This window comes from Oculina patagonica, chromosome 7 (assembly GCF_052425735.1).
Source record: "Oculina patagonica isolate OP01 chromosome 7, crgOcupat, whole genome shotgun sequence".
NCBI classification, from domain to species: domain Eukaryota; kingdom Metazoa; phylum Cnidaria; class Anthozoa; order Scleractinia; family Oculinidae; genus Oculina; species Oculina patagonica.
In genome coordinates, this window is record NC_135764.1 from 13,342,179 (window position 1) to 13,357,590 (window position 15,412).

The 15,412-nt window shown below is 37.2% G+C and overlaps 4 protein-coding genes across 4 annotated transcripts in view; 2 read left to right on the top strand and 2 right to left on the bottom strand.

Moving 5' to 3' along the window:
- Positions 1-15,412, bottom strand: part of LOC144661263 (uncharacterized) — a 174,214-nt gene that overhangs the window by 153,816 nt on the left and 4,986 nt on the right. The gene's annotated exons all lie outside the window — the stretch shown is intronic.
- LOC144661252 (uncharacterized) overlaps positions 1-15,412 on the bottom strand; it is an 82,343-nt gene that overhangs the window by 21,142 nt on the left and 45,789 nt on the right. The gene's annotated exons all lie outside the window — the stretch shown is intronic.
- LOC144661287 (translin-like) overlaps positions 1-15,412 on the top strand; it is a 59,531-nt gene that overhangs the window by 14,860 nt on the left and 29,259 nt on the right. The window lies entirely within an intron of this gene.
- LOC144661281 (translin-like) lies at positions 2,802-15,409 on the top strand. Its single transcript, XM_078521987.1, has 6 exons — positions 2,802-2,921; positions 9,386-9,476; positions 10,393-10,492; positions 10,938-11,053; positions 13,097-13,179; positions 13,639-15,409. The coding sequence occupies exons 1-6, from the start codon at positions 2,808-2,810 to the stop codon at positions 13,861-13,863; spliced, it is 729 nt and encodes a 242-aa protein (XP_078378113.1). The 5' UTR covers positions 2,802-2,807; the 3' UTR covers positions 13,864-15,409.

Genomic DNA, 15,412 nt, shown 5'->3' on the forward strand with positions numbered 1-15,412 from the left:
AAAATCTCTTTGGCCGGTTAACATGAGCTGTAAGTGTCCAAATATTTTGAGCCCTCGACTACACAGGACTTACATGTAGTTGTCTAATTACTGTATATCATAAGATCTTTGGTTGACCTTGGGGGAGGTAGTGGAGTTAAAAAGCAATGTAATAATTTGAATTTGGATTGGTAATGCTGAAACTGGTGGTACTGTAATTCTTAAGTATAGACGTTAAAATCGTGATTGCAAGCAATATGCAATACCAATTTCATTCTTATGTGTTGTATGCTGCGTACAATTTATAAGAACAGCTATAATGTTAAAATTAGTGAAATATTCTAAAGCCAGATTAAATTTGCAGTATCCATTAGGTACCATGAAGCAACGAAATTGTGACTCATTTGCTTACTTTGTGAACTTCATGACGAATGGGCAACATGACTCCACAAAAATGTGTACAATAAAGCATACAAATTTTTAAAAGAGCAGTCAAAGTATTGATGCTTTTTTTCTTGCATAGTTTTATACACAAGCAAACATGATTCTATTTTTTCTGCGTAATCAAAGAACAAAACTGAGTTTGAGACACACAAACAATATTCTATCTCCCAGAATTTTTGTTTTTTTATTTCTGTAAGTGAAGTGAAACCCCTTAAGAGGAAGGGGACTCAAAAAGACATGTAAAAGTAAAAAAGGTGCTATCATCCTTTTTGGGGGGGGGGGGGAGGGGGTGGGATGGGGTTACAGAATGTCCCTTCTTTGCTTCCAGTTAGTTTCACTCCGGTTTGCTTGTAGTTAGGTTCACCCCTGTTTGCTCGCAGTTAGCTTTATTCATCCGGTGTGCTTGGGATTAGCTTTCACTCTAGTTTGCTTGTGGTTAGCTTTCACTCCGGTTTGCTTGGCATTAGCTTATGGCAATATGCTGTAAACCCTTTGCTACATGTATGACCTCTGCCATTTCCATTCAAAATTAAAATATAGGCAAATAGTGAAAATAAAAACAAATGAATGAATGAAAAAAAGAAAATTAACCATATTCTTAATGTAGATGTATATTATTTCCTATATACTCTAAATGTTAAGTGCTTTGCTAATTTACCACGTGATATGCCTATCTACCCCAACATGCAGCCCTATTACCCCCTCCTTATCTACGAAGGTTACATAATTACCCGTTTTGCAGCATAATTTCCCATCCAGACTTCTGGATCATAATGCTGTCGGTGGAATTAAAACGTTTTGATTGATTTTGTTTGTTCTCGGCTTATTTGGTGTTGCTGTATACGGTACTCCCATATAAGGGCTATACGGGTATGTGCTGCTCAACAGGGTATGCCTTTTGCCTCTCTGACTCTGAAACAGGGTATACAAATCACTCTTTTGACTGTGGAACACTATCAAGTTTAGCTATGAAAATCCGCTCCTCTCATTGGTTTTTCTCCAAGCCACAGACAAAGTCAAGTGAGCGCTTTGTGATGTACGCTAGTGTTTTTATATCTATCTTCATATATTTTTCATTGTGGATATTGTCTGGAACAGGGTACCTATTTTGCACTGTTTGTCTGGAACAGGGTCGCAAATTGAGCCGTTTTTCTCTGGAACAGGTCCAGAGTCTCAGCGACTCAGTGGCACACCCCTTGAGTAAATTTTAGGGAGTACCTCTTCCCCCCCCCCCCGGGACACGGTAAAAAAAAGTAAGTAACAATATTAAAATTTATAAAAAAAAAAAAAATAAAACGAATATTATATTCTTAGCCTTAAAATTGTACAATGGCTTGAATTCAGGTTTCAATAAAGTGCAAAATAATTAACTGGGGAGCTCCGCTTTTAGGCTTGCCTAAATCTATATATTATTTTTCTTTCAGTTATTGAAAAGCTAGTTATATTTTGTCACCAGTTGTTGTTGTTTTTGCCCCCTCGCTAGGAGCTTTTACTCACAACTCCAAAAACCGTCGAGCCGAGAAAAATTTTCATAATGCCCGGTCATTACAAGAAAATAATGCCCGCTCAACAGCCAATCAGAGCACGCGTACTATTGTAGCCATATAATAAATTAGTATATTCAGATTCTAAATAAACAGTAATAGCACGCACAGAATCTGATTGCGTGTTAATATATATTAAACTTAACACGCAATCAGATTCTGTGCGTGCTAAACTGTTTATTTAAAATCTTAATATGCAAATATATTATCACACCATTGAAAACTATATAAGCCTGAACTCCGTATTATAATTTTAACTTGATAATGATGACATGGCGTCATCGAAACGTCATTCTATTTTCCTATCGCTTATTTTTCTTCTCAAATGTTTCACAAAACATTTTGTTATTCGAAAAACTATCTCCTTCCAAAAAATCACCCAACAATTCACAAAACACCGTAAAATATAGATTTGTACATGAAGAGAGTTTTTGGATTGCTTGAAACGCTATAAAAACTTTGTATAGTTCGTAGGCGCAGAATGAGACCTACGGGCCTCAAGACTCAGTGCAGTAAATTATCGGGAAGGGGCAGGGTGTAAAGTGATACACAGCAGAGGGGGGGGGGGGCGCAACGTCTTAATTTTCGATGGAAAACAGGGGGTGGCAATTTTCCACGAAATCACACGTTTATTTTTCTTGTTGTGTAAAATGTTTGGGAGATAATCTTTAATTATTTAATTGTCATCAGACCTGTCCATATTCTGCCTCCCTAGAACCTAGACCCCTGTCAAGCTTTGAAAATCGTCCCGAAGAAGAGCCTGGCGACGAGAATGCGCGCAGACGACCGCGCACAATTCAAGATAGCACACCGCTGCACAATATACGCACGCTCAACAACATGGCGGCCGAAGTGAAAGATAACAGTGACGTTACGGAAACAGAGGAAAAACCGCTTATCTCTTTGTTTGCTTCCTTTCAGGATTATTTATCAAATGACCAGGAAATAAGAGAGGTACGTTCTATGAGTTCTCGCCGCTTGTACGTTTTTGCAATTGATTTGTTAATCCACGTGGACTGTGTTGACTCTGTGTTGCACGCGCCTTGCAGTTGCTGCAGGTCTCTGACTGTCCCGCTGCAGGCCCAGGCAAAATATATTAATCTTTTAACCAAAACTTGACCTTCTAGGCAAGTAAGAAAATCAGCACTTCAGGGTATCAAATCTGTAGTGAGAGGTGGGCATCCTTTATCGGGGTCTTGTTCCCCCGACCACCCCCTGGACATGGGGCTGGGGAAGGGGACGAATTATTTTCCTTGTGAATTGTAATACAGTAAACACCCGCGTGTAAGAACCTAGTGGTTTAAGAACCTGCTGGCAGAAATTTGCCATTTTAATACACCAAAATATAAGAACCTGTTTAGCCAAGCAATTTTCAGCAGGTTCTTATATGTAGGTTATAGAAAATTTTCATAAAAAATTTTAACAGAACATCCCAAACTGTATTTACAAATAAAGAAAAGACAGATTCACATAGACTGTAATTGTCTTCTTTGGACCTTGCTTGAGGCTTGAAGCAATACAGTTATGAATAAATGCTGCATAATGAAGGACCAAACCCATTTTTTTTCTTCTCGTACAATCAAAAACTAGGGCTCTTCCTAAGAAATTAAGAACCTTATTAAGAACCTACTTAGCCTAAATTACCAATAACTACCCCCAAATACAAGAACCTATTTTGCCAAACTTAGAAAATTGTAGGTTCTTACACGCGGGTGTTTACTGTATCCATAGTGAACCACGAACCGTGATTTTCCAAAACGTTCTCTAAATTATTATTATTATTTTTTTTGTGAAGAATGATTTGCCAATGTTATTATTTTTCGAGAATTGTGAAAGGGCCGATTTTGCCTCCACTACACATCCGGACACAAACCATTGATTAAATTGGGTGCGTTGGCCAGCCAAGCCATCGTCCCGTTTATTCCATCTCAACATATAATACAAGGTATGAATAAATGACAAATACTTAAGTGCACCAAAGCCGGACACGAAAACCCCTAAACTAAAACCAGCAAGTGGAGAAAATTGGGAACGTGTGGCCCCGACCAAGGCAGTGGCGCAACCCTTGGGGGTTTAGGGTATTATTATCTAACTACTGTAAACAAATACTTTTCCAAATATACGATCTTACAGTGATACAATTCTGATAGCAAAACTAAATATTTAAACAAGACGAAGCGTCATTCGAAATATATGATCTTACAGTGATACAATTATAATAGCAGAACTAAATATTTAAACAAAACGAAGCGTAATCCTGCATCCACTGATGACATAGGAAAAAAAAAATAACCAAACATTGACCAAAACGTGACGAAGGCTGACCGTAGAATGTCTCACCTTTCTAACGGCCACCTATTTAAACTCAAATCCCACTATACACTGCGCACCTCAAACCCGCACCCAGCCCTCTGATCCGTGCCGGCAAAATAGTAATTTATGCTAATTTAAGATCATCACAAATTACATATTTTGCCTCCACTACACATCTGGACACACAAACCATTGATTAAATTGGGTGCGTTGGCCAGCCAAGCCAACATATAGAGATAAAAAGAAAGGGCTAGAGCAAAGTGATTATAATTTTGAACTTCTCATTTACTTTCTAGAGAGTGTCAACAGAATGTAACTAATTGTTCACAACAGAGGTTGAGGCCAAAGGGCCATGTTAGCGGAAATTCCTTGAAAGAGACCATCATCTGAGTGGGTAGTTCACAGATCGTGCAGCCACTTGAAACCATGGAAAGCGCAATTGATAGAGGAAACTGATTATTTTGCTTGAATCCAGCAGATACTGCAGATCAATGTACAATTGATGTGCTTCACAGGGATGAGATTGGTAGCCAACACAGTTGTATAAAAGTCATAAAAGGATCTCCATCTGTTGAAAACTCTTGCGTAACTAAGTCCCGGAAGATCTGGAAACAAGAGCTGTAAATTTCATTTTCTCCATTATTAAAGATACCTCTCCCGTATTACAGATAGATGAAGCCCAGAACCTCGTGTCAAAAATGTCTGCAGAAAAAACCAAGTGAAAATAAAACAATATGTGACAACAAAGAAGAGGGGGAATATATACGAAATTAAAAATAACCCCAACCTGCCTTAACAAAACAGAAACTAAGCAAGCTAACAGACAAGCAACTTCCAAAGAAACACAATAAATATTTGTGAACGCTTTATCTAGAAAGAAACAAAACTACAACAAACATACTCTCTATACCACTCAAAGGTACTATCTGATATACAATTGTTCAACATCAACAGTCTCACATCAGCCCCTTCAAGGGCAGTGTTTACAAATCTTCAAAATAAGCAAACTTGTATGACAGACCGCTCAAGGGCACTGTATGCAAATCTTCAACATTAAGAATCTTATATCATAGACCCATCAAAGGCACTGTTAAACAAATAATCGAAAATTACAAACTGATATTATAGATCCGTAAACGGCACATGTCAAGGGCCACGTCATCTTCAAGGAGAAGGCTTGAAAGCCAAATAGCAATGTACTAACATTGTGGAACGCGAAATGCATTGGAAACCAACGCGAAACGTTGGCTTATAAGAATACTAAAATTATTGCGTAAAGGTACAAAGATCAAGATCAATAATACAAACGCTTTTCCTCATATTTTTAATAGGAATAGATAAAGGATTAAATATCGTTGGAGGTGTTGAAAATAAAACGCAACATTGCAAACTAAAAAACTCGTAATAGCGATCTCGGCAAAGACAGATCCGAGCAACACTAAAACTAACATTGCTCCTAAAAGCGATCTTAGCAAAAACAGATTCCATCATCACTACCGGTAAAACCCCAGAATTAAAAGTAGTCACTGTGGCAACTTGAACCCCTACTTATTGTGCCTAATATGAAACAAGGTGCACCAAAAACTTTCCAAAATACTGAAGTGATAATTAAACACAATCTTTTCACTTGACACCAGATTTAATATCACAATACACCAACAGAACAAGTAAACGAAAAGAGGGATCAATAAATGGCAATGGCAAAGCTTCAGACTCATGATCTAGGAAATAAAATACAAAAACAATTGAATTAATGTAAAGGGCAATTCCACATGAGAGGTGTAAAAATCAAGATTTTTCAAACGATATTTCAGATGGAATAATTACCTGTGCTGCATTGTAGACATGTTATAGTATACAAAAAAACAACTTTTACTTTGTCTGTGACAACAGTGTTTTTAGGGGGGGTCCCCAAAGTACGGGTTTACCTTCTTAATAATTTACAATGTCTGTGATGCACATATTTAACTTACAAAAATCATACTTTCAAAATGCTTATGAATTCAAACAATTATATTAGGAATATTCTCTCATTTGTGTTGACAAATAACTGATAAAGACTTCATCCAAAATATTTTTAAAAAATAGCAACAGCGATGTGAAGTTCTGTCATGGACGTTACGTAACGTCCATGAAGTTTTGTGCATTTTTTTTTCTCTCCTTAAGTTATTATTTGAAGGATTCTTAAAAAAATTCTGCTGCTTTGTTACTTATCAAAAGTGAACATTTTGATGATAACAAAACTCTGGTAAACTGTTACATTTTTTAACTAAGTGCAGTTAAAGTTGGTCATGGACGCCATATCATGGATGTTACACTTTTTGCAAAAATGTTGAAAAAAAGGCAAAACTTTATCAAAGCCTTTGGAAAAGGTAAAAAAAAGTTAGGCAGTATAGCAGTGGGCAGTTTTTTCCAAAAGACAGGTTTGGGTTGATAAACAGCAAGCTTGTGGAAAGAGATTTGCTGAAAATGCAGGTTAATATGTCATGTAAGGACTGTGAAATGTCCTCAAAAATGTAAATGAGCATTCCACGGGTTTTACATTAACTAGCAAGATACTTTCATTTCCAACTGCCAAGAAATATTGTTTTACTACAAATGATAGAGCCCAACAATTGAAAAAAGTTAATTTATTTGGTAAACTTGAAGAAGAATTCACATAGTGTAACGTCCATGACAATTTTTGTAACGTCCATGACGTTACATTTTTAGTCTCCAGGAAAAACTGTGAAAGATAATGGAGGTGAAAACAAAATTTTCAGTTAACACAATCACTAAACTACATTGACATGGAGAAGATATTTTGAAAATGCTTGAAAGTTCACAGGAATTTTAAAGTAATGCTAATGCACTAAATTACGTGGTTGATTTTTATGTAACGTCCATGAGAGTCGTTTTTCTCAATATTTCTCTGGCACAAATAAGTCAACTGGAAAAAAGAAATAATCAAATTAACACACTAAGGTGCACAGACTTGTACATCAATGAAAAGTTTTTAAACTTGTTTTCATCCTTAGACAATGCAAGTTTAAAGTTCTAAAAATTAGTCTGAATTGTAACGTCCATGACATGGAATTGCCCTAAAATAAGATGAAAAGTGCTAAATGCGACTAGTATGAAAAAACCAAAGGATAACTAGGATCAAAACTGAAAGCAAACGCAAAACAGAACAAACTACACCTTGATTCTGGGCATTCCTTTCAGTGATTAGCTGGTGGACCGTACTTTCTTTAACTGCTATAACAGTGAAGGATAATTGGGACACTCAAGCTTGCCAGATCGTGCAGCGGCTTGAAACCATGGAATGCGCAACTGATAGAAAACACTGATGTGCTCGAATACAGCATTAACTGCATAAACGAGGCACAATTGATGGGCTTTACAGGTATGGGACTGGTACCCAACACAGTTGAGGCAAAAGATCTCCATCTGTTAAAAACTCCTGTGTAACTAAGAGAAATCTCTGAAGCACTCAAAAACAAGAGCTGTAAATTTCATTTTCTTTCTTTTTATTTTTATTTTTAATAATAATAAAGACACCTCTCCTGTATCACATGTAGGTGAAGACTATAACCTCGTGCCAGAAATGTCTAAAGAAAAAACGAAACAAAGTGATAATAAAGGAATATGTGAAAACAAACAATGGTACTTGAACAAAAGAGAGACTAAGCAAGCTAATACATACAGACAAGCAACTTCCAGAGAAACGCAATTCAATATTTATGAACGCTTACTCCAGAAAGAAACAAAACGACAAGAAACATACATGTACTCTATACACCACTAAAGGGCACTATGAAAATATATAAATACTTGACATTGACAGTCTCATATCAGACCCCTAAAGGGGAGTGATAATAAATCTTCAACATTATCAATCATTAAACATAGACCCCTCAAGGGCACTGTATTCAAAACTTCAACATAAACAATCTCATATCATAGACCCCTCAAGGGCACTGTATTCAAATCTTCAAGATAAACAATCTCATATCATAGACCCCTCAAGGGCACTGTATTCAAATCTTCAACATAAATAATCTCATATCATAGACCCCCCAAGGACAGTGTAATCACATCTTCAACAAAAACAACAACAACAATAATAATAATAATAATAATAATAGTAATAATTTTATTTGTCTATTTCTAAAATATTTACAATGGCTAAAGATACATTCTGACTTAAATTTGAGCATACATTACAAATACGACTTATTTTTGGTAATAATAATAATAATGATGGTTTATTTGCATTCCAACAATATTGGCTCTTCTATGCAAACTCAGGGGCACTGTATTCAAATCTTCAACGTAGACAATCTCATATCATAGACCCCTCAAGGGCACTGTAATCAAATCTTCAACATAAACAATAATAATAATAATAATAATGGTTTATTTGAATTCCAACAATATAATTATTGGCTCTTCTATGCAATCTCAAGGGCACTGTATTCAGATCTTCAACATAAATAATCTCGTATCATAGACCCATCAAGGGCACTGTATTCAAATCTTAAACATAAACAATCTCATATCATAGACCCCTCAAGGGCACGTGCTCTTCAAGCAGAAGGCTAAAAAGCCATAAAGCAAAGTACTAATACTGTAGGACGCAAAATGCATAGGAGACTAACGGGAAACCTTAGCCCGTAGCAACAATATAATGTATGCGCAAAAATTAACCGAGATCAATAAACGCAATAACAAGGAATAAAATAGGAACAGATAGAAGGTGTAGAAAATATAGTGATACACTCAAAACTAATAAGCCCGTTATAGTGATCTGAACAAAGACAGATAAATTTTAAGCACCAATAAATTAGTGATTAATTGTTTGTTGTAACAAAAAGCCGTGGAATTATAAGTAGTGGCAACATGAAGCCCGACTAATAGTGCCTGTGATCATGTAAATTTTGCCTGTTGAAAATCTTACCTACATACATGTACCTGGAAAAAGAGGTTAGATCTGATACAAATGAAAGGAAAAAGATAAAACATGAAAAATTATTTGAAGAAAATGTGTGCAATTAAGTTTGTCTTGATAGAGACTAACAGGGCTTTACATGTAAATACTGATGCATGTGTGGTAAATTTTTCAGGGAATCAAGACAGTCATTCGTGACTTGGAACAATCTGCAAGAGAAGTCCTGGCTGTTTTACAAGCAGTACATCAATCTTCAAGTCCTGAAGGTACATGAAAGTCTCCTCTCAGTGTTTGGATATCCCGATTAAACACTGTCATTTGTGTTTGATAACCAAACATAATTCCTTGCAATGTTAAATATTTGTGAGAACTTAACAGTACATCAACTGAAGACGATCTACGAGTCAGGGCATCTAATAGGGTGCAGAAAAAATAATAAATTATATGGAAATTTTCAAGAAGATTATGTGGAGGAATGTGTTGATTATGCAGAGAAAATCCTGGATTATGTGAAAATTTTAAAAATTCATTAAAAATGATATAAATAATACGCAATGTTGTGATTACCCATACCTCAACTCGCATCTTTTTGCATAATAATATTCATCAAAAACCGCATCAATTAAATTTGTACAAATTGGCTTGGTTAGAGAAAAGAAAAAAGAAATACACGCTTTAATTAAGTTTTAAAACAATTTAAACATTGTTTTTTTTTAAGATGCTTTACCTGTCAAAAACCTTGGAAACCCTCTGATATGTAGTTTCCAATCAAACAACACTTAACCCAGTACTTCGAGCAGGCAACTTCTTTTTTCAGTTTCCACTAAGCCATAAAAACATTCACACAAATAAATTGGCTTTCTGTCTTTGTTTTCTTCTTTTGTAGTGACATTTACAAGGCTGAATTCAGAATGTTTAAATCCTTCTATGAAGTCAAAAAGATTGTTCGCTTGTTCGACACTGCATGTTAACACTTGCGCCTTACATAACACAATCGGTGGTACCTTCCCCCATTCATACATATATGGATTATGATGTCACCAAAAGTTAGTTAACTTCAAAGCTCTAGTACAATGTCATTTATGAGAACTTGACAGACAATCTCTTCAGCACTGATGTTTGACTATGTATTTTGTATGTAAGGAGAAAGAAGTTTTTGATCATGATCACTCTGGCTTTCAGCTGTGAAGAAGATTTGTGCTAAAAGCAGACAAATGCTCACTGTTGTCAAGTCACAGTATGCAAATCTTGTGGAGAAAATACCAGCTGGTCAATATTACAGGTCAGTAAGTACATTACCGGGTATATTTTTTCCTTGAGCATCACAGGGCTCCAGAATATATCTAATGTGTTTCAATTTGGCCAAAACTCGATGTGCGTTTCTTGCCCTTGCCCCTTCAATTGTACAAATAATTTGGTGGAGAAAGGCACTCTGAGAGTAAAAGTATCTTGCCCAAGAACACAACAGAACAACACCAGCCAGGGATTGGACTTGATCTTGAGTCCAACGTGGTGTTTGGACAACCAGTCAAAATACTGGCTTGGGGGAAGGGGGGGGGGGGAGACTGCAATGGACTAACATCCCAACAAGTGGTGTACAGATCCTTTTAGTTACATGTAGTTGCCTCATGCTACAGAACGGGGACTTACAGTGTAAGGACTCAGAAATCCTCTGACACTGATAAGCCAGCTGTGTGTTTTAAATTCTTATGTTTTTTTTATTGTAGATTTTGTGACCACTGGCGCTTTGTGAGTCAACGGTTCGCCTTTCTTGGAGCATTTATTGTGTACCTGGAAAGTGATCGACTCATTACTAGACAAGAGCTGGCAGAAAAGCTCGGAGGTAAATTGGCCAAAAGCTAACAGTAAGATGTGCATATTAATTGTCAGATGCAATTGAATAGCATTTCCTTTGCGAACATGAAAATCTTACAAATTTTACCCTTGGTGGGGTACTCAGATTCATAGTGAGGGGGAGGCAGTCCATCCAGAGTACCGTATTTTCTCGATTAAACGCCGATAATCAACCCCTTAGACAATTATTAAAGGTTGAGTATGTTTTAAAAATAATGTCTAATTATATAAATAGCTGTCAAAAATAATGAATAAAAATCATTTCTTAGAAACATAGGGCTTGAAAAAAATCTTGAATTCAAATAAACGCCGGCCCTATAGGGACAAGTTTGAAATAAACACCGGGGCGTTAAATCGAGAAAATACGGCACATTCAAACTTCTATTAAGCACTCAACCTTAGGAAAAGCAAACTGAGCATTTAATAGAAGAAAAATTATGTAGCATTGCAAATAATTATTGAACTAGAATGCCAGAAGAATTGCATACCGTAAAATTCCGGTTATAAGCCCCCCCCGCTTATAAGCCCCCCTGGTTATAGGCCCATCAACTTGGAAACAAAAAAATACATCCGGTTATAAGCCCCCCCGGATATAAGCCCCCCTCTACCGGATGACAGTACTGAACAGGGCTAAATGTTGCTTTTTTGTGCGTTTTTTAACCGTGCGAAGCCGGTTCATAATCTGGCCGGCGTTTTTTTTTTCGTTTTTTGTCGTTTTTAAATTTTTTTGTCGGTAAATCGTTCCACACCCACGCGGCCCATCCGGCACCTTGGTCACGGTCACGCAAGTTTTGATGTTTACTAGCGATCACTCGTTTAACATGAACACTCTGCTCTCTATTTAGACGGAAATTTATGTTTTTGTGTCATTCGAGTGTTTTACCAGAAGAGAGGACTGAATAATCACATAGCGAAACCAAAGACCGCTTGGACATGTACAAGCTATTTAAAACTAGCACTACGTCAGACCTATGCCACGCGATCGCTCGCCTGTAGCTATAAATAAACATTCACCTATTTTAAAAATATTTACGAATACTCTGCGCTCTGTTTGTGTGAAATAGGAACATGTTGAATATTGGAAATATTCCAATTTTTTGTTTTGAGTTTATTTTCAGTGGGAATCGAAACGAAAATTGCAAGCTTAGCAAGAATATGTCAAGGCACGGAATACACGTAATCGCGCCAGGGGAATTACCTTCTGAATCACGCAGTCAGGTTTGCTCTATTTTACTTGCAAAAGATCGTCGGACGACGCTAAACGGAGAAATACGACGGGATGGACTTAGTGTACTCTTTATTTTGGCGTGAAATGGACTTCTTTTTAATGCCATTCATGAACTGGTTTGGGTTTATTTTATTGAACATTCGGAACAAAATAAATATTTGCATGCGTAAGCAGGAATTTATCCGACCAGGCATGTGGTTTAAAGATGACGCGGTAAAGGAAATTCATGTCACGCACACTCCGTGACTCACGCAAACATGACTTGTGTGTTTCTCAAGTGACTGCTTTTCTAAAGATTTTTCACTGTTCGGCGCCGTGCCTTTTTAGCCAAAGAACTGAAAGAGGTGATCAAACATTAACCGCACGGTTACAAACTGCTTGAAGTTCTTGTTTAACTTAAAAACGTATTTCGATCAACACTCCCGAGGCTCGTTTCGAAACGTTTTTTTCCTTCCGCTTATAAGCCCTCCCGAATATAAGCCCCTCCGCTTATAAGCCCATCCAAAAACCCTTACGAAGTTGTATAAGCCCAGGGCTTATAACCGGAATTCTACGGTATTTACATCAATTTATATTGTTGTGAAAAACAGTTACTGTAATAGAAAATAATAAGTAAAAGATCAAGTCATTGCATGTTCAAGGAAGTGCATGCAGGTAAACAAAGGGAAGGTAATGAAGGCTGACCAGTTTGCTTTTCTTCCCTTTGTTCACCCACTTGTTCACATTTCTCCACAAACAGAGAACCTACAGAACAAGCTACAGTAAGCTGACTCTTGATGTTTTATCTACATTTCTCTTTTGCAGTCCAAGTAGAGCGGTCATCTGATGGTTTCCATATTGACTTGGATGATTTTTTAACTGGACTTCTTCTTCTTGCAAATGAACTGGTAAGTTGCTTGAATCATGATAGCTGACACTGCAACTAGGAGCTTTTAATAAGCAAACCACAATGGAAATAACAAGGAAAAGGTCATCAAACAAAATTAATTACTAAATTAATGAACTGAACAACTGCTCTACCAGTTCTGATTAGCTTGGAGAACCCCATTGGCCAAGAACCATGACAGCTATTTTTCCGGCTTGGACGTGCATTATGATATCTTCTATCGTATTATTTATATATATTTTGGGTGGATGGATGGACGGATGGACTGACAAACGGACAAAGGAGGGACAGACTGATGGGCGGACAAATGGACAAAGACCTACAATACAGTAAAATTACAATATTACTTAATGCTGATTTAGTATTGTTATTGAGAGCATAGTAAAACTACTACAATCCACATTTATTGAATTTCCAACCAAATCTTACAGTATATGTTTGACTGTTTTTTTTTTTTCAGTCACGGTTTGCAGTGAACAGTGTAACCTCAGCAGATTACGGCCGACCTTACAAAATAGCTGTATTTGTGGCTGAGCTAGACGCTGGCTTCAGACTGTTAAATCTTAAAAATGACTCTCTCAGAAAGAAGTTTGATGGCCTCAAATATGACCTCAAGAAAATTGAAGAAGTGGTTTACGATCTGACCATCAGAGGACTGAAACCCGCTGTGGAAGAGGCCAGTTAAAAGAGACAAATCAAAGCCTGTGGGGGTGAGGGAGAGGAGAGCCTTGATGAATGTGGCTCTGTGGACTGAAATGTCCCTGCGAGATGTTGATGGGTCCTTGGACACACCAGACCATTACAACATTATACCTCTCAATCTGTTGTTGTAATACTGCTTGTGCTGATAAAAATGTCTGCAAGAGACTTACTACTGCAATCTTTCATCCAAATCAATCTGACTAGCTTAGGGAAGTGGTCACAACAAGCGTATTCGACGAGGACCCACCTTGTGTAGGGGTAGGGGGACTATGCAAGATACCACCTGTCTGATTAACCAAATGGACAAAATTTATTGGCCTTAAAATTTGAGTTGAGACTTTCATATTAGGTGTGCATGAAGGTTGCATTGCTGGAGAAATGGCACAAGCAGGTTTTAATCTGTTTCTACTCCTGGTAGAGTGGGGGATATACAAACAGGACACCATCTTTTAAGGTGAGGAAGGGGGGTACACCTGTCTGTTTGCAGAGTTGTGGGTCCTACCTGAGTACAATAGTTTTGACCATTTCCCTTATACGTGGTTATTGCAGTGCAACCAAAAACACTGGGCATGGTTAATAGCCCATAATTTTAGATCTTTATATATTGGATGTCTTCTCTTAATCAGGCAGAATATTGACAACGTACATTGACCAAATGGACGGGAACAAATTTCCCATGTTAGTTGACTGAAATAAGAAACGTGTGTTTCCTTCATTCTTCGTTGTGTCTACAAGCATAAAACCAAAGCCATATCTGTTCATTAGCTGTAAGTAAAAATTTATTTTGTTGCGGATTCCACAAATTAACCAGTTTGTTACATTGGAGTTCATCTTGTTGGGGCTTGCAAGGCTTACTTGGTTCTTGACAATTGACTGAAAATTCATTAGTTTGTGTTGGAACGGTTGCCTAGTAACACGTAACATTTTTATGTAGTGATCACTCCAGCTGTTATTTTATTGGATAATAAAAATTGACTTTTGGATTTCTTTCCTTCGATTTGTCTTAAAAAGTACTTCTCACTGGAAAGCAATAGCTTAAAGTTGCACAGGGAGTGTCACGGCAGCTGGGTATGTCATCAGTCTTGGAAAATTACTGTATGCTTCATACCATGAGAAGCATTGATTATAATAATGGCTGACTGATGTTATATGTAACAATTGAATGTCATGTAAGTAAACACCAATTCACTGTACTGTATCATGTGGACATGATTTGTCCTCCTTATCAAGAGGACAAGTTCGGGTGAGCCACTGTAATGTATGCCCAGTTTTCTGTCCTGTGAACCCCAGAGGAACAATTCAACATGTTTTGGAATGTTCGTTCTTACATTTTAGCGCCTTTGTGAATAAACTATTTGGACTTCACATGCACACTGGTTTTGAGTATGAAAAGAGGAAACAAAAGTGGCAGGGGAAAGTTTTTGTGCATTATGATTGAAATGCTCTGCTGGGACATGTCTCTTCCAAAGTATTTAGATGACGTTAAATGTGCTTCCCAACCCCACCCCTCCCCCCTTACCAAAGCCTGATCA

What these genes read in the sequence shown, in the direction of transcription:
- LOC144661281 (XM_078521987.1), top strand. Translation starts at nt 2,808, where the DNA reads ATGGCGGCCGAAGTGAAAGATAACAGTGACGTTACGGAAACAGAGGAA. An exon ending in TCAATCTTCAAGTCCTGAAG is followed by an intron (nt 9,477 to 10,392) that starts GTACATGAAAGT and finishes TCTGGCTTTCAG; the next exon opens with CTGTGAAGAAGATTTGTGCT. An exon ending in TTCTTCTTGCAAATGAACTG is followed by an intron (nt 13,180 to 13,638) that starts GTAAGTTGCTTG and finishes TTTTTTTTTCAG; the next exon opens with TCACGGTTTGCAGTGAACAG.